Here is a 26,012-nt window from a genome sequence, read left to right on the forward strand (position 1 = left end):
TGTTAACCACAGCAGCCTGTGACGAGAACCCAAGGCTTATTTTGGAACGTGAACTGTGGGCTACTTGTGGCTAACAACCCACGGTCTGTTAGCACAGCTGGGTTCAGATGATGTTCAAGGTCAATCGCGGGCATCCCTGCTCAGCCCTGGAGAGTGGGTGACCCGGCCTTGATTTACGGCTTCCAAGCCACCCTCCAGAAATCCACTGTGGCTGCTGAATGCTGCTGGCCCAGGAGCCGGGCGCTAAGCAGGTCGCAGCACCAGCACGAGGGAATTGATACCCAGGCGGTGCACCGTCAGCTTGCTGCCGTGGGGCAGCTAATTCCCCTGTCACTCTGTCCTCCCTGCCTTTGCCCTGAATTAACTCCCGCTTCTGCCGCCGCTTCTTCTGCTCTGGTCCCTCTTCAGCCCTGGCTTTGACAGGCAGCTCCTGGGCCGGCCCCCCTCCCTGCGCTTCTGCTCCAAAATAAAATTGTCTGCAGTCGTCCACCTTCCAGTCCTGGCTAAACTCACGCCGGGGCCCCACCGAGGAGGGGACACCGTGGCCGGGCCTTTCCCAGCCCCACTGGGCCAGATGCTGTGCCAGGAGGAGCAGTGACCTTTTTCCTTCTCTTTCAAGTCCAGATAAACTTGGAACTCTCCACGGGAGGCACGCGGAGGCCTTTCCACTGGACCTTGGGCTCCCCCTGTCCCCCCCCTCCAGGCCGTGTTGTGCCGGTGGAGCTGCGCCTGCCAACCGTTTCTCAAGGTCAGTGAGCAAGACTTGCCCAGGAAAGGGATGATAAGCTGCACCGGCATAAGATGCATGCAGCCGGGGATCGCTGCCCCCCACCTCTCTCCCCCCAGCAGCCTTCTTCAACCCTCAGCCTTCCGATGTGTTGGGCTGGGGATGATGGGACTTGTCGCCCAGCTCACCGGGAAGGGCCCGGATTGGAGGAAGCGACTTCAGAGCCGCCACTTCGGTGTGGGATGCGCCACTGGGGCGGCCGGCAGCGGAAGGGTTAACCCGCTCCTGCACTCACCTGGCACGGAACAAGGACTTTCTGGTGGGGGGGCCGCGGCGGGGCGGCGAGGCGGGGGGGGGCAGCCTGAGGCGTCCAGGCGCACTGCAGACTTTACGCGCGGGAGCGCAACTCCAGCGCACCGGGCGCAGGTGCGCCTGCAGCGAGAGGGGGGACAGGTGGAGGCGGCGCGCCTGGACGGGCCGCTCGCTTTGGCCAGGTTCGCGGCACCCTCTCCTGCGGGCCGGGCCGGGCCGGGGGGAACGGGATCTCCCGGCCGGGCTATCGCATTGCGCCGCAGCCAGGAGAATTAGCGAGCTAAAACGGGAAAGGACGGGCGCGTCGCGGTGGAGCCCGCTTCCCCCGGCTCGGCTCCTCCCCTGCTGCCTCGCACCAGCTTCAGCGGCCTCGGCGGCCGCGTCCTGTTTCGGCGCTTTGCCCCATTAACCGCCTGCCTGCCTGCCTGCCTGCCCGCCTCCCGCAGGCTGCGCTGAAGCCACCTGGAGACCATCCGATCCGTGCAGGATGGAACGAAGTTGCCCTGACCGCCGCAACTCCTCCAGGCCGCTTTTTACCAGGCGGGAGCGAACCGCAGAGGCCACGGCACCGTGTGCCTCTGGCACCCCCAGCGCGCTTCGTTCCCCCCCCCCCCCCCCAGCCCAGCCGTGCTTGCCCTGCAGAGGTGCCAGGGCCGCACAAGCTGGGTTGCTCGTCCCGGCTGAGGCGGCCAGGGCAGCGCCCAAAGTAGGCATCGTGGGGCAGAAGCCGAGAGCCCTTGCCCGGCAGGGGCTGACTGTGCAAAGGGCCCCTGGGCTGCCATTCCGCCTGGGCTTCACATTCACGGATGCCCTCCGTGCGCTAAAGTAGGTCAAGAATCGCGACCATTCAGCTGTGCCTAACAGAAAAGGTGACGCTGTAGGAAAGGCAACTGCTTTTACAACCACTGGTGAATTTGTGCAGCAAGAAGCTGGAAAAGTGCTTGTTAAAGACAGACAGACCGACCGACTGACCGACCGACAAGGAGCATGGTTTGCCATTTATGGCACTGTACCCTGTTTGTGCTGAAAGTGTTTGTTGGTTACACGTACAGTTTGAAAATATAAGCACTTTTTGTAGCCTTCTTCTGGCATTTCTTCGTTTTTTTAAAATATGCCAGGCAGGGAAGGTGGCCCAGCGTCTCACAGTGAGGGAGGGGCCATTTAGGGTCTCTTCCCCGAGGGCCTTCAGAAACCTGGAGGTGCTGCCAATTGGATCTCAATCCAGGCACGACACACAGCATCGCTCAACAGCAGAGTCCATTTCGGTGGGAGACCTGAGTTTCTGCTTGGTGCTGCCCCCCTACAATCTCGGAGGTGGGGGAGTAGATTTTTCAGTGCTATGTAGCGGTGAAAGGAGCAGGGGAGAAGCTGGCAGCCTTGGAAAACGACCTCTTAGAGGGCTGTAGATTGAGGCTTCTTGACTGTACGAGAACATGAGTGTTGAAGAACAGGGGTGACTCTAAGCACATTCAAGGCCTGGGGGGCTTTTTCCTGGTACTAGAACTGTGCGGAACTCACTGTCCTTTTATACAAAGCCCACTCCTGCTTACACCAAACGTTCTCTGTTTCGGCAGCCCTGATTTATAGAAAAGATGATCTATTATTGCTACTATTAAATGTTTGGGAGTTGGAAACTTGTGCCGGTCAGCTGCAAATGTGTCCCACTCTTGTTCTGCACACACCTTAAAGGTGTAAGAATTGCTGGGCCTTCTTTTGTCCCTGGCCACATCAAAACAGGGCATCAGTTCTGGATTTCCATCACCATCACCCAACAACAAATTATGGGGGTGGAACGGATGGCCTCTGAGGACCTCTCTGATTGCATCTTCCTTCCCTTGCTCTCTCTGCATTTCCCCCAAGAACTCTGTGGACCAGTGAGTAGGGCAGGCAGGCAAGATGTTCAAGAGGAGAGACCTCCCCACCAGTCTTTCCCTGCCCAGGAACTGCAGCGTTCCTGGCAAGCATCCAAACCAACAGTCTAATGCTATCGGGCTGCAGAATTAAGGCTGGTGAGAAGCGGATTCCCCATTATTCCGGTGTTGTTCATGCAGACCCTCAAAAGCCTCCCGCCACCAGTGCCCTTGAGGCTTGCGGAACTGCAACCCCAACCATCCCCGGGCAGCAGAGTCAGGGGACCACGGTTGCTGAGGTCCAACGTGTCCCAGGGGCACCAGGCTAGGGAAGCTGGCTCGCAGATCTGCTCCTGGGCCTGGGTGGCTCAGTCTCACCGCTGCCCAGGAACGCTTTTGCTCAGCTGTGGCTGGTGCAGCAACCTGGCCAGTCCCAAGAGGCGTTTGAGGGGGCCATTGGGACGCATGCCTGCAACCCCACTCTTTCTGGGGCAACCCTCCAGGGCTGTGTGGAAACTTCCCCTGACTGTTTCTGGACAGAATCCAAAGCATTGGTTATGGCCTACAATGCCAATTTAACCTGAAGGTCTTCTGCCATACACATCTGCCCAGATGTTGCTCTTCCTCGGAGAAGCCCTTCTCCCTGTTGCACCAATGTCTGATGTGCCTTTGGTGGGACCCTGAGGCAGGGCCTTCTCAGTGGTGGCACCTGCACTTTGGAACTTGCCAAACAGAGACTTGATCAGGCCCCAGATTAACGGAGCACAAAACGCACTTAGTGTAGACAGGTATTTGGCCTGCTGAGCTCCCTTGTGCTTCTCTGCTATTCTGTGTTTTGGCCGGTATTTCAACTTAATCATGACGTAATTGGCTGCTATTTTCATAGGCCCTTATTTGCATTTCAGATGATGTTATACAGTTCACTGCATTACTCTTTCACTGTTGATTTTGCTACTTTTGCCCCCCTTGGGTGTATTTTTATGGGAAGAGAGGGTACAAATCTAATGAATCAATATTCAGACCCAGTTCCTTGAAAGACCAGTAAAAGCGCAATCTGATGCACATTTTGGGAGAAAAAGGTCCTACAATTCCCAGCATTTTCCAGCCAGCATGTCCGGGAGCAAAAGGACTTTTTTCTGTCCAAATATGCACAGGATTCTGCTTTAAAGCTGCGATTCCATAAACCCTTCCTTGGGAGTAAGTCCCATTGAATACATTGGGCTTCTCTTCCAAGGAGATACGCACCAGGGCTGCATTGTGAGGCTGGGAAAATAATGATAAGAATTTATTCCACATTTGTTCATTGAGTAGAGGGATATCCAACTTTTGAATTAAGTCTCCCTAGTAGCTTGCAATATTTGCACGATGGGCCATGTGCAGAAACAGACAAGTGCTCGAACAAAGCAAAAGTGAAGAAAGAATGGTTAAGACAAGCCTGACTGGATGTGAAGTGGGGCATTCATGAGCCAGTCCCCTGTGGCTTGAAAAACAGAACCTCTTTCAAAGAAACTTGGAGGAAGAAGGTTGAGAGTTAACCCTTTCCTGTGCGGACTTCCCAGTTTATGCCTCTTCCCTGTGATTTGCTAGTCCGACACATCTGGGACACAATGGAGTGGAGGTGTTAGTCTTAAGGATCTCTGTCTCCCACCCTCTCTATGGGCCCTTCTACACAAGACCAGCAAAGCACTGTGTCTGCTGGTTTTGTCAGAGTGAGCCGCATTTCCGTTCCTGCACTTCTGTCACACGACCTCTAGGTGGCACTGTGCCACAGCAGACCAGCGCAAACGCACTAGAGAAAATCACACTTTCTTCAGCTATTCAGAATAGTCCACTTTTCCCTAAATCTCTCTCTCTCTCCCTCTCTATTTTTATTTTAAAAGTAGACAGTGTTGTTTGTAAACAAATGGAAACTATAGTGTGACAACATTGTCTAAAGATCCAGTAAACAACCTTGGATAGGGAAGGGCGATGGCGCAATAGAGGCCTTGTGTAGAAAAATTCTTGCCCAATAGGAAGCCACCGAAAGGTCCCTCTCACTACAACAGAGGCAGGACAGAGTAAAGCTGAGCGAGAGGCATCAGTGGACACACCAGCATCAACACAATCCACCATCCGTTAACACCCCCTAGTGCGCACAGCCATAGAATATTTCCTTTATCGATGCCAAGAGGGGAAACCTATAAAAGGAGGACTAGCAGCTGGAACGGTTCGTCCCTCTAACCAGCTCCCACCTGCCTGTTCATTCTGAGCTCGGCAATTTCAACAAGGTGGAGAGAGTGAATTTTAAAGGTATGGGGAGGGGTTAACCCATTCAGCCCCACTTTGGATCCCTCTCCAAGGGGCTGCTGCTGTTTAATTTCAAAGGGGAAGCAAATGAGAGTCTTTTTTCCCAGAGCTAGCTCTGGCTTGTCTTTCTGCGGCAGCCAACCCAGGACTCGCTCCCAGGGTTTGAGCCATGCAGAGCAGGGTTGGAGACATCCTTAAGAATAAAAGAATTCCCGGGAAAGCAGCTACAAAGCAAATTGTGTGGCAAAGCCCTGGAAGTTGGGGAAGGGTCTGGATGGCCCATAGCTCCATCTGGGGTACAATCTTATGCATGTTTAGATGGGAAAATGTTCCCATATTTCCCAGAAAGAAGGCCAGGAATTATGGGGACATTTTTCTGCCTAAACATGTATCTAGCAGGGATGGAACGATTTCTGGAGGAGAAAGCCATCCGCGGCTACTAGTCCTCATGGCTGTTTGCCAACTCTGCTGGCCAAGGCAACAGGCCTAGGCACACCAGTTGCTGGGGAATATGGGTTTCCCCCTCAGGTTCCTGGATGGTCACTATGTGAGCAGAATGCTGGCCTGGGAGGTCCCTAATCCACCAGGACTCCACTTCTAATGACCTTCTGCACACGTTCCACCACGAAGCTATAACTGTTCCTACAGAATACAGGCAGCCGGAAGTTGCTTCTTTCTCACGAGAAAAATCAAGAGTACGTCTGCTCTCCCAGCATGAACCTGGACTGAAAGGGCCTTTGGAGTAGCAGAAGCATCAGAACGGTGTGGCATAGCCTCTTCCCTGAGTGGCTAGCTTTCTACATGCAGGGAACTTTTGCATCATTCCGCCATGAAACCCCTCCAACCATCCCAGGTTTTCCACTTCTCTAAGAACTATGCATGGACACTTCAGGTTGATCTTCCTGTGAGACACCCCAGAAGTTTAAATAAACAAGATGGTCCCTGGTTGCACCTTGATCAGATGGCTTTGGACTCTTACAAGTTGCTAGTTCTGTGGAAATGCATCTAAAGGGAAGGACACCTGTAGGAAACTGATAGAAGCAGTAAGGAGACTCTGGCTGATAAGAGGACAGCTTGTTACTGGCAGACTGCTGCAGGAAGTGCAGGGAAAATTAACCCTTTATTATTATTAACTACGGTGGGTAGCATGTTGCCTGTTTTAGGATCGTTAGCTTCCTCCTGTTGCTTGAAAAGAAAACTTATGGTTGGACGAACCGCTCTGAGCAGCATCTGGCTTTGGGAATAACCCACAATCAGTTGGAGAAATGCTAACTGGCCTTGGCTTTCTTTCTCCCCACAGAACTGGATCCCCTTGGCGTGGGTTCCCGTGGCGGTGACCCTCCAACATGGGCATCAAAGCAGCGTTGCCTGTCTATGAGCTGGGCATGTACGCCCTGGTCGTATCCTGCGCCATCGCTTACAGCGGGATGGAGATCTTTGAAACCTCCAGAGGTGAGCTGTTCCAACCCCTCGGAAACAGCATTTCGGTCCAGAGGCAGGATTCCCCCTCCCCACCTACCCATATAGAATAATACTACTCCTAAAATGTTGCATTACGGGAATGCAAAACTTTCCCAGGGGACAATGCATGCAAGGACTGCTCTCCACGAGGCCTTTTCTGTTCTCTTGTAGTTTGCAGGTGTCTGATGCCATGTCATCTTCCCTCAGGGTGTCTTCCTAGCTTTCCAAGCATTTCCACAGCTTTTTGGGGGGTTTTAGATCAAGGAGAGTTTGGTATTTTTGGGAAATCGCAGGGAAAACAGCTGAGTTTCCTCATGACTGCTAGAACACAGGGCCACCTTGTGGTTGTTTAATGGAATGTACAGAAAGGCAGGAAAGAAAAATTCCAGGAAAAAGGAAATAGGGGTGTGCTGATTTGAATCCCACAAAGACTCTGGAAGGAGACACTTCAGGAAAGAGGCAAATTAAAAGCCTTGGTCCAAAAGGCAGCTTTCCTTGAGGCTGACTTGATGCCAAAGGACTCATCTCTCACACCAAGATTTTGGGATTGGGTTCTATTTGTGCAGGAATTGTTTCTGGGCTGGAACTGAGATTTCCTGGCATTTGGGGGATCTGGGGGCTTCCAAGATGTGCAAAGGAAAGGGTCTCAGACCTCATGACCATGCACCGTACCTGGCCCACCTGGCCCCCTCTGCCTTTCCTCTGATTGTGGATGGCCAGGTAGTTTTCAAGCTTTCGTGACCCTCAGAAACGCTCTCTGGAAGGATGTCGCCTCTCCCAAGTCTACATAACAGCAAGATCTTTGTCAGAATCCTGAAATCTCTATTTGAGAAGAGGGAATAAAACTCGGGTTCGTGGGAAAGACCAAGCGTCCAGACCATCTGAGGCTTTATTGTTTTATCCCAAGTTTCCTGCGGTACTCACGATAATGCAGGCTGCATTACCGGGCAGGCAGAGATGAACTCTGCTGCAAAGTTTCAATACCATTACAGGGCATTTATAGGTACACAGGTACAGGGCAATTGGTGACAGAATGCAGAGATTACAATAAGATTCTGAGGTCATCACAGACAGAACAGATAAAGAAATGTCAGTCAATCACACTAACAATGAATTACAATATTTATAATCATCTGCATTGACACTTGAGTAACTTGAACCCATCTCCAGGTCTGCTCAGACATGCAAATTCAAGCTACTAGAAACTATTCATGATAAGCTCAGATCCCCATCTCGACTCTAAACATTTTGCATGATCAGGGCACATGAAGCCCTCTGGGCTATCAAAAGATTATTGTAAACTGAATTCCAGCAATAACTATTTACAATGTATATTTGGGCTAAAATGGCCTTTCTGCTGTAGCCTACAGCTAAAGGTGAGAGAAAGGAGCCGGGGAATGCCATTTTAAACAGTGACAGCTTGGTTTTGAGAAGGAAGACAGGATTTGATCCCACAGTGCAAAGGCACACAGGAGTCATGCTTTTCAGACAGGATTTATCCAAATTTTCCCAACATCTTCAAGCAAAAATGTACAAGTCAAGAAAACCAGTCAGGAGCTGGTGACTGGGGGAAATGGGGCAGAGCGACTGGAAGGGGGCATGTCTGCCTGGGAAACGGGGTCCAGCTCAGGGTCCCAGGAAAGCTGGATCTGGCCTGTCGCCTGCGAATCAAGGGTCCCAATTTATACCCAGCCCTCCGAGTCCACAAGCAACACAGAGGCAGGGCCCTGCAGCTGAGGAGTGTGGGAGGCTTGTGGGTCCTGGATCCTGATGCTTCCTTTGCTCTTTCTCCCCTGTTCTGAGTGCGACTGCAGGGTCAGGTGTGTGACCATTCACAGCCCCTCCCTCCAACCCCCACTGGGGGGATCTGGCAGAATCCTCCAACTTCTTCCAGGCTCTGCCCCTGTGCTGGTTTTAGGTTTCGGAGGGCCCGCTTTTATTTCTCCTCTGCCCAGTAGCCGATGCTCTCTGGGCAGCTCAGAATAATTCACCCAGTGTGGAAGATTCAAGAAAGATCCAATAAATATACGAACAAGTGGTTTCAGTGGAGAGGCTGTTCCACAAATGAGGGGCCGCCACTGGAAAGGCCCTCTCCCTTGTTGCCTCTTGCTGGGCCTCCTTTGGAGGTGGCAGTCGGAGGAAGGCCCCAGGTGAGGATCGGAGTATCTGGGAAGATTGCTTTTGGGAGAGGTTTTCCATCAGGTACTGAGGTCCCAAGCTTAATAAATTGAAAGCACGGAGTCTGCGTTCTTGTCACCACCATTCCTGCCTTCGGCTGCTCCTTTTTCTCTTTGCCTGTGGGCACTGGTTTGCTTGTCAGGCAGAGAGCAAGAAGCCCACGGCATCTCCTCCTCCTCCTCCACTATTTATTTGTTTATTATATTTATATTATATTAACTTGCAGCGGTGTTCCCCTGATATTCCTGGGCTTTTCTGATGTGGGGCATGCTCTTTTTCAGACAGCATGAACCGGAAGGCCTTCCGAGGAAACATAAGACCAGGGTGGCATTACTTTGGCAGAAAGATGGTAAGTGAGCCAGCGGCCGCACGCTCGCCGGTTGAGGCGTGGAGGTAAAGCAGCGCTGGACTGAGGATGCACGTGAGGGCCGAGCCAACCTCTTTGAAAGGGACCCAGTAATTTGAGGAGAAACGCTTCCCTGAAAGAGCTGCTTCCCCAGTCCGATTTGCCAAATTGTTGAGCTAAGTGGGTTGCATTGAACTCATGGGTTTTACTTTGGATCGAAAGGAAAGGAAAGGAAAGGAAAGGAAAGGAAAGGAAAGGAAAGGAAAGGGTCACAGGGACTTTTAAAGCTGTTTTCAGATTATAGTAGATGGTTTTTTGCAAGGTGTTCCAGACGGAAGCATTTTCTTCCCCTTGTATTAGAGAATTAAAGATAACTTTGCATGGAATGCGATCGTGCAACTTCATGTTTGCAAAACTTTATATGCTTTCAGCTCTGCCCTTCCTTTCGAGGAGTATGGCTTAACTGCCTCACACACCTCACATAAAATCTGCAGCTGGAAACGCAAACTTCCCAACTGAATATCTCTGTGGATATTCAGCTGCTGAACCCGATAAGCGTGGTTTCCAGTGCATGATAAAGAAAGCCCCTTTCTTTATTCTGGCTGCCATTTTGAGCTCCTGAAATGCATCTCATCGGGGTGGGTGGAACTGTTGCAGACGGTTCTTGCCCATTCAGTGCAGGCCTAATTTGCACGTATTTCAAATTTGCTGAAATTCTGTACAGCTTGCAGAGATTTTGGAGAGAGGAGGCAAGAAAGCAGAAGCCCCTTTACAGATGTTCAATGCCTATTATTTTTTAATTGAGTTAGCATATATTCTGCATTTATTAGTCCAAAGAATACTCTAAGCAGATTACTGTAACAACAGAGAAATAGGGGCAACGCTGTGCGCATACAAATGACTGGATGCTGTGCAGGACGGACACATATCCGTGCAAGGTGATGCAATTTTACTGAAAGCCCTTGCTAGACAATTTTACACACAGTTCCACGTGCAGCCAGAATGAGAAGTGCTCCTTCCTGCTCAGTTCCTGCGAGACATTGAGGTTTGGACAACTCCTCCTCAAGCAACAGGACTGGGTAGAGATGGGTGGGAACTTCATTTCTGTTCAGGCTTGATAAGAATTTATTAAAATCCCCAGCATTTTTGATATCCAGGACACAACGAACTTGGGATGTTAAAAAATCAAATGTGAGGGAAAGCAAAACTGACAGTTATGTCTGTCCAGGCCCAGAGCTTTGAGGGCTTAGCTCTTAAAAGTTTTGGGTCAAATTTCTGGCTATTCAGCCACATTTGTGGTGTTGAGTCGCTACCTTTTTCTTTCTGGAAGGTTCCTTGTCTTTAATGGCTGCAGGTACATCATGGCTGGGAATCGTTATGTTCCTTGAATCTGGCCGGTGCACAGCGGAGATGATTATGTTTCAGTGTATTTGTTAAATAAGCATTTGCGCCTGCCAGATCCAAGAGGTAGAGCTGTTTGCAGAGTTCTTACCCAGGAGAGAAAGAACTTGGGGCTTTAAACAAGGGAATGCTGGAGAAAACGAACGGGCCAAGCGGCCCGTCCTTGGAGTTGGGTTCTCACAAGCTGGCTGGCTCATGTTGCAAGAGGCACAGCCATGGATTGCAAATCTGTTATTCTGCGCTCTCATGGGTTCTGTCCTTGCAGGATGCCGCTGACTTTGAATGGGCCATGTGGTTTACTTCATTCAGAAACTTCATCATCTTTGCCCTTTCGGGACACGTTCTCTTTGCCAAGATCTGCTCCATGACTGTTCCTCGGGTGAGCAAAGTCTCGATCACTCTAACGGCGACATCCCTTCAGCGTTCAGTAAAGCAGTGCCACCTGCTGACAGTTTTAAAATAGTAATAACAATAATTGCTTGCATCATAATTATTATTACTTGTATCATCGTCACCATCATTGTTATTATACAAATGGTGTAAAACGAATCCCAAATACTGCACAGAATAGTTTAACATGGACAACCTAGCCAAAGCTGAGTGTTTTATAATCTCATTGTTTTCCATGGGGAAATTACTTGTCAGCCCCAGTCTCTCCTGCTTCCAATCAATGGGGCTGAAAAGCCTTCATTGGGGATAGAACTGAGACCTAGAACTGAGACCTAGGAGATGCATGATTTATAAAACTGCATGTCTGTTTGAAAAATGTAGAAAAACATCAGGACCAGGGAAAGAAGAAGGGTTTCTGGTAAAGCCTTGTGGGCCAGAGTGAAGGAAAGATGCAGTGCAATCCTTCTGCATGTATATTAACGACAACTGAGTCAGCATGTCATTGCAGCTGTTCTATTGGCTTGCGTATCAATCGAAATATCGGCTGCTCTCGCAACAGTGATGTGGTCCAAAACACACTTCAAGGGCTGTCTAGTGAATTAACTTTGAACAGTCCAAATATACAGACAGCACCGTCCAGCGTAGCTGCTCATAGACGTCCAAACTCAGAGAACTGAGGCATCGCATGGAGGGTGGTAAGAGCACAGAGGCGAAGGTCACCTGGGAGCTTCTCCTGCCATGCAAAAGACCCCGAAAACCCATTCTGGTCCTCCAAGCCTTTGCCTGGCTCTCAGGGAGGCCCGGTCGAGGTGCCACCAGGATGTAATGTTTCGTGGTGACACCCGACTTCTCCCCGCCCTGCTCTGAGGCCGATCTCCCAGCTCCCATTTCCGAGCATGCTTCTGATGTCAGAGCTGGGACTTCAGCTTCTCCCCTGGCCAGCTAGACTCTGCCCTGTGGCCGTCGGATTGTGTCCTGAACAAACAACAAGGATAATCACAATTATATCGTGCAAACAACAGGGATGTTTCAAATCACGCTGATGACTGGGCATGAAGATCAAGATATAGTAATAGATAAGAAAGGGGGACAAAGAAACGCCTTATGTGCATAGAGAAGATGGGGTCTAAGGCAGGCTTGCCTAGTGGGAAGGCCTCTGGATGGTGCTCACTGGGGGAAGGCTGGCCCCAGAGAAGCCGTCCTCGGCTGGAGTTAGGGTGCTTTTGGTTCGGAAGTGGGCAGGACGGGTGCAAGTGCAGTGTGGTGGACCGGGTGCTGGAGGGAGACCTGGAGAGCCAGGCTGAAGTCCCCACTCAGCCGGGAAGCCCCCTGGGTGGCTTCGGGCCAGTCCCTCCCTCTCAGCCTCACCTACCTCGCAGGGTTGTTGTTCTGAGGATAACACGGGCAGGAGGAGAAACTTGGAAGCTGCCTTGCAAGGGAAGAACGGCAGGAGATAATTGCAATGCGGAGATGACGACGACGATGATTCGTCCCTCTTAAGTGGATTCCACATCTTCCGCGTGTGCTTTCTTCTTGCTTCGGAGCCCGAATCGGGTGGAGGCATTCGGACTCTTTTCCCCTGGGTGGAAATCTGTTGTGGACTGTACAGATGGAGGCAGAGAAATGCGATCCAGAAGGTGCACAGCCACCTTTGGATCCAGGTGTGGATGGAAGAGAAGCTCCTCCAGGCCCGTGGCGGAGGCGCAGCTGCGGGGCCGGCGGGCAGACCGGCAAACGGCTCCTCTGTTTCCCCACAGCACAGGTCGGAGGTGTACATGGTGTACGGGATCCTGGCCGTGCTGGGCACCATGGGGGGCTCCTACGTCATGATCATCCTCTCCCACTGCCTGCTGCTCTACACGGTCGCGCTGGCCAGGCAGAAGTGGCTGTGCCTGGTCGCAGGCCTCTGCAGCCTGGCTTCCTTCAAGCTGGAGCCGTTCAGCACCTGGCAGGTATGCGCACCTGGCTCGGCCTGCAGCCTCAGTCCCCTGGCCCTGACCCAACATGCTCCGGCAGCAGTGGGCATGCTCGCCATCCCGCTCCTGCGCATAGGGCCAAGCCACACTGATTGGACGTCCTGGCTCCCGGGGCCGGCTCTCACAATAAGCGAGGGGGCATAGCCTGCCCTGGGTGGGTTGGTTGGTGGGCCACCCACCCACATCGTCCCATGGCAGCTTGGCACAGCCTCTTTCCCTCACAGCCCCCCAGCATGCTCCCTGCTCATATCCCAGGGTCCTTTGAGGGGCACCCCATCTTGTCTCCTCACACTCAGAGCAGAAAACTTCCCTTCCACCTGTCCCGGTGCCTCCGGAGCGCCCAGAGGTGGCCAAGTCATGGGGACCCTCCCGACACACCACAGATCCTTGTGTCATGAGAACTCAGTCCTTGCTTGGGGGGAGACGAGCCTCCAGCATCAGCTGTGGGCTGAGCGTGGGTTGCTGTCTTGTCTGGACTCAGCCACGTCAACTCCCCAGCCATGAACAACCCATGATTTGTGGCTGTGCACTGCACATGGCTCACCGCGGCTTGTTGTTGCAGGTGGACTGACACAACCCCATCCCGCAATAACACACCTTCAGCAGCAACCTGCAACCGGCCCTGTCGCAACCGGCCCAGCTATCACGTTGTCCAAACCCAGCGCCTGCATAACATTTTCAGAGAGGTGGAGAGGTTGCTGTTAACAGGAAGGGGCAGGGAAATCCACTTCTGGATCCAGGGTAAACTGGATCCGGCCAATTTGGATCTAACTGCATGTGGGAGCCCATTTTGTGGGGAAAAGTGGTGCCAAGCTGCAAGCTGCCCAGGTATAGAAACATAGAAACAGAGCAAGTCGGAAGGGGTCTCCCGGACCATCTAGTCTGACCCCTGGCACCAGCCGGCTCTGCTCACGACATGCCCACCCTGGGCATGTCCAGCCTATCCTTGAACACCCGCACCGATGGGGCCTCAACGACCTCGCGTGGAAGCCCATTCCACACCCTCGGGGTCCTGACTGTCAGGAAGTGCTTCCTGGCATCCAAGTTGAACCTGGGCTCCCTGAGCTTTGCTCCTTTGGAGCGCGTCCTGCCTTCCTCTGCAGGGGAGAACTGGTCTCTACCGATCTCCGTGTGACATCCCCTCACATACCTGCATGTCGCCAACATATAATGTGATATATTTGCTCCCCAGATGAGAGTGTGTGACACACAATGGCATCTGTGGGGTCAACAAAGTCCTTTCTGTCCTCTTTCACCCAGAACGGGTTTGTAACGGGCACCTTTGATCTTCAAGATGTCCTCTTTTACGGAGGCAGTGGATTCACCATCATGCGCTGCATGAGCTTTGCCCTGGAGAACTGTGAAAGGAGAGAAGGCAATTACTCCATCTTCGCCCTGCTGAAATACAATTTCTACCTCCCTTTCTTTTTCTTCGGACCCGTCATGACCTTCGACCGATTCCATGAGCAGGTGGGGACGCATGCGGCGCAACGGCGATTGCTTTTTTCTGGGGATGCTTCGGGAATTGTCTCCCACCCCAACCTAGCCCTTAATGCCCTTTCTTTAAATTCATGGACAACTGAATTGAAAGTGTTCTAGTGCAAAGGATGCTGGTGTGGATGCCAGGCGGACCTCGCAGGGAGGGTGTCCCACACTTGTGGGGCTGCTACTGAGACGGTCCATTTCATTGTGACCATCCTCTGAACTTCCCTTCCAAAGGAGTGTGTGTTGCACCATTCACACAGCTGCTGCTGCTTTTGTGCCCTTGAAAATTTAGCCGCTTTTTAACAATTGCAAGATTCACTCAGCTGTGTGTGTGTGTGTGTGTTTTCATTTTTTTTACAAAAAGAACAGAGACAAAACCCACACTATTATTGTCAAGGTAAGAACACAGGAAAGCAACAAAAACATATTTGGTCTTCTTCTTGTTGATTCATTTTTCAAAAACCAGCAAAGGAAGGGGAAAATACATCAAGGTGAAATCAAATTATTGGCAGAGGGTTAGCTTTCCCCCACCTCCTTAACTTTACAGACAGAACGATAAGCAGAATCCACTGGGCAGCTGGAAGATTTTGTTCGGGTTCCTTCTGCGAGCGGCTCGTGAGCTGGGTTTCCGCAGAGACTGCAAGGCGGGTCCCTCTTTTACAAGTGAAGCCGTTTCCAAACATAGATGCCCTCTAGATGGAATGGGATTTTAATCCCACTGGCATCAGCTGTTACCTGCTGTTTGCACCAGTGACATTTCTGGCTGCGATTCACGCCCCTTTATTCCATAGGAATCACCTGGGTGGCCAGGAAAAGCTGCTCTGGAATCAGAGGGGCTGTGGATCGTGTGCTTTCCCGCCTGGAGACGGGGCTTCTGCGCTGTGCTGAAATCTGGGATGGCAACCGGGGTCAAAGAAAGTCAAAGGTCTTCCCTCAAAGTCATCCACAATCTGGATGCTTTTGCTCAAGCTGACGCTAAGGTAGCTTATCCCAACCTAGAGCCTTTCAAATGCTTTGGACTACCCCTCCCATCAGCTCCAGCCAGTTGGCTTGAGGATGATGAGAATTGTAGTCCCACACATTGGGACACTACGCAGCTGGGGAAGGCTGCTCTGGCATTTATAACAGACTAGGGATGATGGGATTTGTAGTGCCACACATCTGGAGAGCATCTCCCTGGGGAAAGCTCTACACCAACTCAGAAGCTTCACACAAATGCATGATTGTCCTTTCTGGACACAATCCACCAACGGTTGCCATCCCAAAAGCCTTGCTCTCGTGTAAGATCTTGCACTGTGCAGTGCCTGACTTACTAATTTTTTCTTAAGGTGCCATCCTAGACATGTTTAGACAGAAAAAAACAAGGGCATTCTGGCAGTTTTAAGCCATTTTTTCTGTCAAAAATGCATGAGATTGCTCCCTCAATTTAATTTAGTTTTACTCCTCACTTGTATGAATTTCCAGGGGAGATTAAATTTCAAATAAATGAATGCATCCATATGGAAAGCGCAAAACAGTGCATCCTCAGAGCCAGAAACTTTAAACAGCTCAGATACCTTTCAAAAAGTTTTTGCCTGGCCCCTAAACAACGATCAATTTGATACAAACATGTAAGCAAACATGTTCAGTGCTGTCTTCCTTCCACTGCATTCCTTCCGAGATCTCCATCACTAGCTCGTCGGCTGAGAAATGAATCTTTTGTGATTGGCCACACCCCCTGGCAGCCATCTTATGAAAGGGCAAACCCCTGTGCCCCCATGGCAGCCATTTTGTGAGAGTGCCCATGGCACTCGCTCAAAATACCGAATGTGCCCAAAGAGTTTGGGGAAGCATATCTGTCATTACTATTGTGAACTTGCCCAGAAATTTTGAATTGAAGAGAGGCATGGAAACATTTTCGCTCGAGAAGTGCATGAAGCCAGGGAAAGTCGAAGGCGGAAGAAGAAAAGGGAGGGCGAATAAGAGCTGGACGACTCCATCAAGGAAGTCTCAACTTTGAATTTTCAAGAACTGAGAAGGGAAGGATGGTTTGGACTCACAGGTAGCTGTCAGTCAGCGATGGCTTCTCGGCACATAACAACATAAAAACATTTAAAATGAATCCCCTGCCCTGTCCATGGGTGTGTGTGTGGGGGGGGTGTGGGCATCAACACCCGCAGTGTTACTTCCACACCTGAACTTGCAGGGTTGTGCGAAGGTGGGTAGACCACACCTGATGAATGGGATGAGGAGGTGCCTTTCACACACACGGTGCAGAGACTGGGGCAGGAGCCGGGAGACGAGGGCCTCCCTGTACATCGTTTCCAGCAGAATCAGGGATGGGACACCTGGCCAGGTGTTCCCTGCTGGCAAACACCTGGCTGGGAGGGAGACCAGTGTTGCTGCTACGCAGGACATGGAGCGTGACTGGAGAAGGGAAACGCCGGTCACCTGGCACTTCCCCGCCGTGATTCCTCAGAGGCAGAGCTTCTGAAAGCGTTTCTGCCAGATCCTTTATCACTCCAGGATGGATCCATCCGGCCTTTTACTTATTTTATACTGTTAATTTTAATTTTATATTATTGTATCTCAGTGTATTTTTTGTATTTTTGTATTTAGTGGTAATTTATTATGTTCTATTGTATTTCAATGTATCTTATTGTGTTGTAAGCCGCCCCGAGGCTTCGGCAAGGGGCAGCATAGAAATGTTATAATAATAATAATAATAATAATAATAACAACTCGTTCAGCCCATTCGGTGATCCTTGACAATTTCGGGTGACGCAGCAGGAGTGAGGGGCCACATGCTGAGCAGGGTGGTGTGCTTCCCACCACTGCTGCGGGAAGAAGGATGCAGAAGCATCATCCAAGGTGGACCTTACTGAAGAGTGGCACTGGCCGGCCTTGGAGCTGAACACAACCAAGGCGCTGAAGTTTCCGGTTCTCCCTTTGCTCCATGGTGGAGTTTCCCCGGGATGCTCTTTGGCCGCGATGCGCACCCCAGGCCCATTCATCCCGGTTCTCTCCCTTTGACGCAGGTGCATGTGAGCGAGCTCCGGCGCAAGGACGACGAGATGTGGTCCATCCGCGTCCATGCCGCCGTCCATCTCCTGGCCATCGTGGTCGTAGACGTCTTCTTCCACTTCTTCTACATCCTAACCATTCCTTCAGACCTGAAGTTTGTGAGCCGCCTCTCGGATTGGGCGCTGGGTGAGTGCCAGAAGAAGTGGGTTGGCTTTGCAGGGGTGCGTTCGATGTTCGGGATTTAATGCTTTTCAGTTTACATAACCTTCCTCCTCCTCCTCTTCATTTTATCCTCACAGCAAATCTCTCCCCAGTAGGTTGGGCTGGGCGCCAATGGCTGCTGCGATATCACCCAAGGAACAATATAGCTGAGCCGGGACTAGAACTCAGGGCTCCCCAGGCCCAGTCCGGTGCTGTAACCACTACACCGCACTGCCATAGCTGAGCCCTCATGCAAGAATCCTGTTTAATGGAAGGCGTGCTTGAGGGGCATTCTACACTTGGCAGGGTGAGGAAGGCCTGGCCTCCTCTCTCGCTCGAGATGGGCAGGTGGACGTGCAGAAGGTGTACTAGATAGATAACAGTCAAAAATCAGCAGATAAAATATTGAAGGACACACTCCTGGGCGGTGGCAGGACTGTTCTGACACTTCCCGGTGCGGAGGGCCAGCCGGGCACATGCGTGCGCAATGCGATCCATGGGAACCAGGTCGGGTTTGGATGCACAGTTACAGCCCCTTGGGGCGAAGGGGAAAGAGAAGGCGCTTTCCTGGCAATGGGATTCTTGAGCAGGTGGGATTTGGCCTCTGGGCCGCCACCCGGCTCAGACCTGCAGAACAGCAGGTTGGCCCCAATCCATATCGAAGCTGCTGCGCCCAGCCTTCCTTGCTGATCTAAGCGCAACATTCTGCTCCTCTTTCGGGCAGGGTCCAGCCTCTGAGTGCGGGGCAGGCGGAGCTGGCCTTCGGCAGAGTGAGGAGCTGCTTCAGGCGGCAGAGCCGGAGGGGCGGCAGGGGGCAGAGCGAGGCGTTGCGGGACAGGCCTGAAGCGAGCCTTCTGCCCTTCGACCAGTTTACCCCATGGGACGTCCTGCAGTCGTGTTGGACTACAACTCCCAACATTCCTGGCCATGCTGGCTGGGCCTGATGGAGTTTGAAGTCCACAGCACCTGTGGGCACCAGGTTTAGCTTAGGGTAGGCCCACTGAAATCAGTGGGACTGGAGTTACAAGTGGCTTGCCCCACTGATTTCAAGCTGGTTCTAAGACCAGTTGGGGAAGGTTGCCTTAGATGGGGTCAGGACACTGAGACAGACCTTCCAATGGATGGTCCTTGAAGGTTGGTGGGCAGCGACCACCTTGCCCTTCAGCAGGTGGGCCATGCCAGGACCCACAGCAGCCGGAGGAAACTTCCCTGGGGCCTGTCCAGTTACGGGGTCTGCCTCCCCGCTGCTTCCCTGCACGGCCTGAACTGGCTTCGATCAGGCTTTGCCCTTGTCCCTCGAAGCTTCGTCCTGAGCAGCGTGACTCTGCTGCTCTCCCCCGGGCCTAATCTTCTGCCCTCTTCCTTCCCCTGTCGACCCACAGCTGGCCTGGCTTACTCCAACCTGGTTTATGACTGGGTCAAAGCCGCTGTGATGTTTGGGGTGATCAACACCATCTCCCGGCTGGATCACCTGGACCCGCCGCAGCCGCCCAAATGTATAACCATGCTCTACGTCTTTGCCGAAACGTGAGTAGTTTGGTGGGAAGCAGTGGGGCTGGAGCAGGGGGAGACCCCCGGATTTCCCCCAAGGCCTACTTGGCACTGGGCAGGGGAGGCTCAGAAGGGCTTTGGAGCAAAGTCTGGCGTGGGTCCATGCAGCGGGATCTTCCGCGGGGAATGCAGCCTTCCCCGGCTTGGTATTCTCCAGATGGTACGGACTTAAATTTCCGGGATACCTGAGCATCGTCTGGAGATGGTGGGAACTGATGCCCACCACATCTGCGTGGAACCATGGTGGGCATTCTTGTCCATTTGATGTTTGGGTTTTAGTGTTTTACTTTTTAGAAATGTTAACTGCCCAGAGGTCTATATTGGGTGGAAGGTACGCAAGAGCTGGAAATGTAAATGATTTTTAAAAATATTAATAAATATGATGGCCCAGCAAAACTTCACGTTAATCCTGGGTTGTCATGTTTTGTGCCCAAGTTCCTATGCTATTCCATCTGGCAGGCCCGGCAGACTCCCTGGCCCCCTGAATTGGGTGTCCGTCTTTGTTATGCATTTCCCCCTCTGAGACTTTTGGTGAAACCAAAGTGCCCTCAAAAAGGACGTTCTTCACCTGGAACTGAAAAGATGGGACGAGGACAAGTGAGAATCCAGAAGTTGGATGAGACAGTCCTTCCCTGGCCTTGGGGGAAAGGTGTTGCTTCTTATTTATTTATTTATTTATTTATTAAAACATTTTTATGTCGCCCCATTCGCCGAAGCCTCGGGGCGGCATAAAAATGTTTTAATAAATAACTAAATTCTTCTGTTTGCACAGTTGCAAATGTGCCGGGAGAGTCTTCTGAGGACCATTTTTGGAAGACGGCTTGGAATTGGAGCAGGGCCTTCTCCAGGGTGGCCCTGAAGTTGTGACCCGAGTACTCTGGGATGCAGTGCCTGTGGTTATTTACCTTGTCTCAGAGCAGCTCAGGAAGTCAGTGAAGGGCACCGTTCTATGGCCGGCTGGGGAACGGTTGTCGGCCCCTTTCCTGTCTAAGCAAGCAATGGATTGTGCAGTGAATAAGCTGAAACTGAGACAGCATTGTAAGCTATTCTGAACCTGGTTTAAACAGAAAGACTGTAAAATAGAATGTACTGCACAAACAGTTAATAAAACGAAGCAATGCAACCCTGGTCGGTAAAAATAGACAGAATAGCACCAGCATGGTTCTCTTTGATGCCCTGCATGTAAGCAGTGGCAGCCCCACTGAAATATGGCTCATCCATCCTGTGGCAAGAACCCATAGAATCACCCCCTAAGTCTGGGTCTGGCTCAGCATCTTTTGCTTCAAAATAAATGTTCCAAGCCCATCTTGTCACACCAGTTTTTGGGGATTAATGTGGTTGCTTTCGCTGCATTTTCATCTTCTTGCCAACTCAAACTCTCCAGGTATTTTGTTGTTGTGTGCGTGGAAAGGGGGTGGGCAGCTTTTTTATTTTCATCGGTTTTTTATTTATTAATTTGGGAAGCCTCTTGGAGTGGTGGGGGAGGCAGCATGTAAGAGCTCCTGTGAAAGGTTTGCTGTATCCCATACCCTCCTTTTGCTCGGAGTTTCTCTATGGAAGTGATGGCGAACTTTTTTGAGACCCAGTGCCCAAACTGCAACCCAAAACCCACATATTTATCACAAAGTGCCAACACTGCAACAAAACTGAAACTGAGGTTTTAGTTTAGAAAAAACACCTCACAGCCAGTCCAAGCAACTATATCTATATCCCTGGCAGCACACTGAAGGGCCATGAGAAAGCTTGGATGAGTTGTGACTAATGAGTCGCGGTCTGTGATGTCATTGCCTGGCACGACTATTCCTTTCCGAGCAGGCGAACGGCCTCTCTGTGCGCTGTATCCGATGCAGGGTGCTGGGGCGATGCTGGGGTGACTTGACTTGCGTGGCGACAGAGAGGGCTCTGCATGCCCACTGTGGCATGCGTGCCATAGGTTTGCCACCATTGGCCTAACCCTGCCCTGGTGCACTCCCTAGCCCTAACATAGGGCAAAAGTTCCATTGAACAGAGGGCGATTCTGAAAAAGTCTTCCCTGGGTAGCTTTTTCAGCAGAGCTCATCCTTTCTGCCCCTTCTAAACACATTCCAACCATCGGAACCATGCCAGGACACCTCGTTTTCCTAACCCTAACCCTACCCTGGTGCACACCCCTACCCCTAATAAGGGGCAAAAGTTCTATTGGAAATAATGCGATTTTGAAAAAGCCTTCCTTGAGTAGGTTTTTCTGCAGAGCTCATCCTTTCTGCCCCTTCTAAACACATTCCAACCATCGGAAACATGCCAGGACACCTCGTTTCCTAACCCTAACCCTACCGTGGTGCACACCCGTAACCCTATTAAAGGGCAAAAGTTCCTTTGAAAAGAGGGCGATTCGGAAATAGTCTTCCTTGAGTAGCTTTTTGTGCACTGCTCAAAATTTCTGCCCATATTTAGCATATTCCGACCATCAAAATCATATCTCGTTTTTCTAAGCCTAACCCAGTGATGCTGAACCTTTCAGTGACAAAGTGTCCAAACCGCAACCCAAAATCCACTTATTTATCGCAAAGGGCCAGCACTGCAATAAAACCTGAAAACTGAGGTTTTCGTTTAGAAAAAGCATCTCACAGCCACTCGAAGCAAATGTATCTATATCCTTGGCAGCGCACTGACCAGCCATGCGAAAGCTTGGACGATTCGCGGCTACTGAGTTGTGCCTTGTGTCCTCACCGCCTGGCACCACTGCTCCGTTCCGAGCATGCGCACGGCCCCTGTGCGCGCTGTAATCCGATGCTCAGCTGCTGGGGCGATGCTGGGGCGACTGGGCTCGTGTGCCGGCGGAGGGCTCTCGGTGCCCGCTGCGGCACGCATTCCAGAGGTTCGCCACCACCGCTCTATGGCATTTAGTGTGCATTTGCGATTCCTCACTCACAGTAGTCGGCGGGTGCATTGCAAGGCCTGGTCACCCCTGAGGTCTTCTCCCAGGCTTTGCTGTCATTCCCGCAGCTTTTTTTGACTGGCAGTATTTGGAAAACTTGCAATGAGAAGCTTCCGTGTTTTTGCAATTCTGCTATGGTGCACCATGATTGGGTGGTGGGACTTGTGGAGAGAACACGGATCAAGGCACCCATTGTAATTCTGCAAGGAATCCAAAAACAGCTGCTTGGGAATGTGGCTGGTTAAAAGCTCCACGCAGAGGAGTGCTCAGAGCACCGGTTGTGCGTGCAGCTTGGGGTGCAGTGCAGAAAGTGAGCAGAACAGTGAATGTAGGGAGAATTGAGGAAGAAATTGCTCCTTAAAAACCTCTGATTTTTCTAACATTTGTGTTGGTCTCACAGGCACTTCGACAGAGGCATTAACGACTGGCTATGCAAGTAAGTTTCTGCCCTGGTGCTACCAGCCTCGCTTGGGGATTCCGGGAGACTCCCAGCTCTCGGAACAACCCGCTGGCAGTCGGCTGCCTGGGAGGAAGGAAGGAAAGTCCGGCCACATGCTTCGGTTTTGACTTCCAGGTATGTCTACAATTACATCGGGGAGAACCACGACAACATCCTGAGGGAGCTGGCGGCCACCGTCGCCACGTTTGCCATCACCACCCTCTGGCTGGGCCCGTGCGAGATCGTTTACATCTGGTCTGTCTGCAACTGCTTTGGACTCAATTTTGAGCTGTGGGTGCAAAAGTTCTTCCAGCTGGAGTTCTTTGCCGCAAAGGAGGTAAGAGGCCGGCTCTGCGGTGGGGAAGCCCCGGCTTCTCAGCTGGAAAAGACTCCCCACTCCTGCTTTCCACAGCTTTGTGGGGCCCACCCTCCAGGTATTCCAGACTGCAACTCCTACCAGCCCCAGCTAGCCAAGGACGGTGGGAGTTGTAGTCCAAAGCAGCACGGGAGCACCAGGTGGGTGACAGCTGCTGCATCGTATCTAACAATCTCGTTGGAACTCATCTTCAATCATTTTCGTTGAATCGCCGTCTGGGCTGATTATTCATATCTCACAGCAGGGGGTGGGCTGATGGGACCCTCTCCCAACATTTCAGACACCAGTTGCTTATCTTTGGCCACCCTGGTGGGGCCTCACGGGAGCTGAGGGCCAAAACATCTGGAGATCTTCCTTCTGCGGAGCCTCGTCCACGCCACCCGGAGCGTTTGCCACACTGAACTTGGTGTTTCCTCCAGGGAAGGCACCAAAGGGAGATACATGGATCCGTCCAGGAAGCCGTGGCCTTGCGTTTGCAAGAGCTGAGCAGGAGGCACTGCTTGGAGGCCTTATGTTCCAAGAGTTACCATGAGTTGGAGACAACTTGATGGCACATAGCAACAGGAACAGAGAACGCCTGAAGTATAAAAGAGAGACGTGCATTTCCTTTCGGCCTGAGGGGCAATTTCAATTTCAGATGAACTTTTGTGGATGCTCAGCAAAAGTAACCTGGCCAAACCCCCCCGCCCCCGGCATATTTTAGCTACAAGCTCCTCCTCAGCCCTCAGGAGATGCAGTCCAACAGTCCGGAATGCATGGAAGCTGCGGAAGCACCAGACGGGGAGAGGACCAAGGGGAGGACTGACAGCTACCTGAAGGACCATGGAGGGCCAGATTTGGACCCGGGAGGGCTGGATTTGATCCTTGAGCTCGAGGTCCTGCAATGCTGGCTTAGGACGTGTCACAGCAGGACTGGAAGACCAGGCGGATCCCTTCCAGCCCACTTACTCTGGATCTGCCAATGTTCTGAGGAGCATTGCCAGAGGTCCTTGGCTGTGGTGAGGGTGGGAAGACCCAACCTGGCTTGGAAATGTCCTGCTGCCTGGGGCTGAAGCCCTGAGGAGCCCGGTGCTCTCAGGCTGAGCAAGGTTCGAGCCGCCTCCCCTCCGTCCCTACTCAGAGCCTCATCCCGCTTGTCTTTCCTTCGGCAGGCCAATATGTCAGAAGCAATGTCCCGCCGGATCCGGGCCTTCTTTGGGGCAGCCAACTTCTGGGCCATCGTCCTCTACAACGTCCTTGCCCTCAACAGCTTGGACTTTGCCCTTCTGGTTACCCAGAGAATTCTCTGGACAGGTAAAGAGCCTGCCGTTGAGTGGCCCGGCCATTTTCGGCAGCCAGAGAGGCGTTGCCCTGTGGCCATATGGGCAGCTTCGTTGGGGTCAGCTAAAGGGAGGGCTCCTGCTTTGGGATGCATCTTTGACGTTCAACACCAGCCCCATCTCCAGCCCACTCCTCCCCCCGCCCCCCATGCGAAGTTGTTGTCCATTCCCGCAGGATGCCTTGCCCTTCCCTTCCTCCCTGGAAACCCTGCCTACCCACCAGGTCTGGCCCAACGTGCTTTCCTTCCTGGGATGAAGGACGGTGCCCCCTCCTATCCCGCATGCAAAGCCCTGCCAGGCTGGCAGCTGAATCTCACTGTAGCACCGTCGATCAGGAAATTTCCCCAGGTGCCCACTCCTCTGCTCCCACCCCCTGCCAGCAGCTGCTGCCTGAAGCGGCTGCTCCACCCTGCCTAAGGGTAGGGCCGGCCCTGCCTCCTGTCCCTCACTCAAAGGTCCTTTCCTCCTCCTCCTCCTCTGCGTTCCTTTCCCTTCAGGTCTCTGGCTTGCCTAGCTCTTTCACCTCTTTCAGGCAGCTCCTCTCTGCCCAGCTGCAACCTAACAAAGATTAGATGCATGTAATCTTCATGCCAGAAAAGCAAACCGTTGTGGCAAGTCCGTGACTTCTGAGCATATGTAGAGGGCGGCCACAGACGGAACTGGGGGAAGTGGCTGCCAGGGCAGAGCGTGTGGCTGCTAGGAAAGAGCGGAGGTCTGGCCTTTGTCATTCTTCGTTACCTTAAATACAAATGGATATTTACATAACCACAATGGAGTGGGGTAGAGAACCTGTGATCCCGCAGATATTGTTGGACTCCAGTTCCCATGAGCCCCAGCCAGCAATGCAAAAGGCCAAGGAAGAGAGGACTTGTAGTAAAACAGTATCGGGAGGGCAGCAAGCATTTAGTCAGAGCAGACCCATTGAAATCAATGAGCCTTACAGTAAATCTCTGCCATCAGTTCCCATTGATTTCAAGGGTCTCTTCCAAGTTTGGCTACAGTGGGATCCAAGCCAATATCTTAGACGGCACATACAACAACCCTGTGAGGCAGGACAGTCGTAAGGCCTGGAACATACTGACTTGCCTGAGGGAAGCATTTGAACTTGGGAACGTATTTTCAGCCACCCTACTATATCCGCTTAATTAAGATTTGTTCATTGTAAGACGAATGGAGTTAAGAAAGTCAAAACTGGCTTTAGGAGCAGCACCAGAAGTTCAGGCGGGTGCTTTGAGAACATACCAAGCCTTTGAAAAAAAATTAGTCCTGTTTAATCGTCGCGGCGCTTGACAAGAACCCTGGGAACGGTAGTCTGGCATGGACTACGGAAACGTTTCTGCGTCAAGGCTCTCCCAGGGTCCCCTGGTGTGGGGTGGGGCGGGGGCTCTTTGGTGGGTCCATCTCTCCAGGGACGTGGGCTGTAATGGGTCTACCGAGGCCGGACTGGTTGCTTCTTGCTCTCCTCTCCTTCTCAGGTTTTCCCATCAGCACGTTGTCCATCTGGTTCATCACTTACTGCGGGGTGCAGCTGATCAAGGAGAGGGAACGCATCCTGGCCATCCGCGAAGAGGAGAAAGCGGAGAAGGAAAAGGTGCACTGAAAAGAGCCAGCAAAGGGGCAGTTTTGGCTCCGTGGCCCCAGGCTGCTCAGCCAAAGCGCCAACCTCTCGCGCCCCCAGCCAGCCCAGAAGCTGCACCTTCACTGTTTTCCCTTTCAGCCCTTTTCCAGTTTAAATAAAGATTATTTTCTATAACACAGCTGGTACCAAAGTTACTGCGCTAGTTCACCCTCCGT

The 26,012-nt window shown here is 52.0% G+C and overlaps 1 protein-coding gene across 3 annotated transcripts; it reads left to right on the plus strand.

The window, feature by feature from the left end:
* Positions 1–498: 498 nt before the first annotated feature.
* On the plus strand, positions 499–25,952 carry HHATL (hedgehog acyltransferase like). Of its 3 annotated transcripts, XM_044425303.1 has the most exons (12): positions 499–748; positions 6,476–6,627; positions 9,096–9,163; positions 10,827–10,940; positions 12,709–12,903; positions 14,188–14,397; positions 17,430–17,601; positions 18,999–19,143; positions 22,485–22,520; positions 22,659–22,860; positions 24,051–24,192; positions 25,694–25,952. In XM_044425303.1, exons 2-12 carry the CDS (start codon positions 6,522–6,524, stop codon positions 25,816–25,818), a joined length of 1,515 nt encoding a protein of 504 aa, XP_044281238.1. In that variant the 5' UTR covers positions 499–748; positions 6,476–6,521; the 3' UTR covers positions 25,819–25,952. The 3 variants fall into 3 exon arrangements, with proteins under 3 accessions (XP_044281238.1, XP_044281237.1, XP_044281239.1); XM_044425302.1 differs by lacking the exon at positions 499–748 and having other exon boundaries at positions 6,349–6,627; XM_044425304.1 differs by lacking the exon at positions 499–748 and having other exon boundaries at positions 6,515–6,627; positions 9,100–9,163.
* Positions 25,953–26,012: the final 60 nt, after the last annotated feature.

This window comes from Varanus komodoensis, unplaced genomic scaffold (assembly GCF_004798865.1).
Source record: "Varanus komodoensis strain SLA01 unplaced genomic scaffold, ASM479886v1 scaffold15, whole genome shotgun sequence".
NCBI lineage: Eukaryota > Metazoa > Chordata > Lepidosauria > Squamata > Varanidae > Varanus > Varanus komodoensis.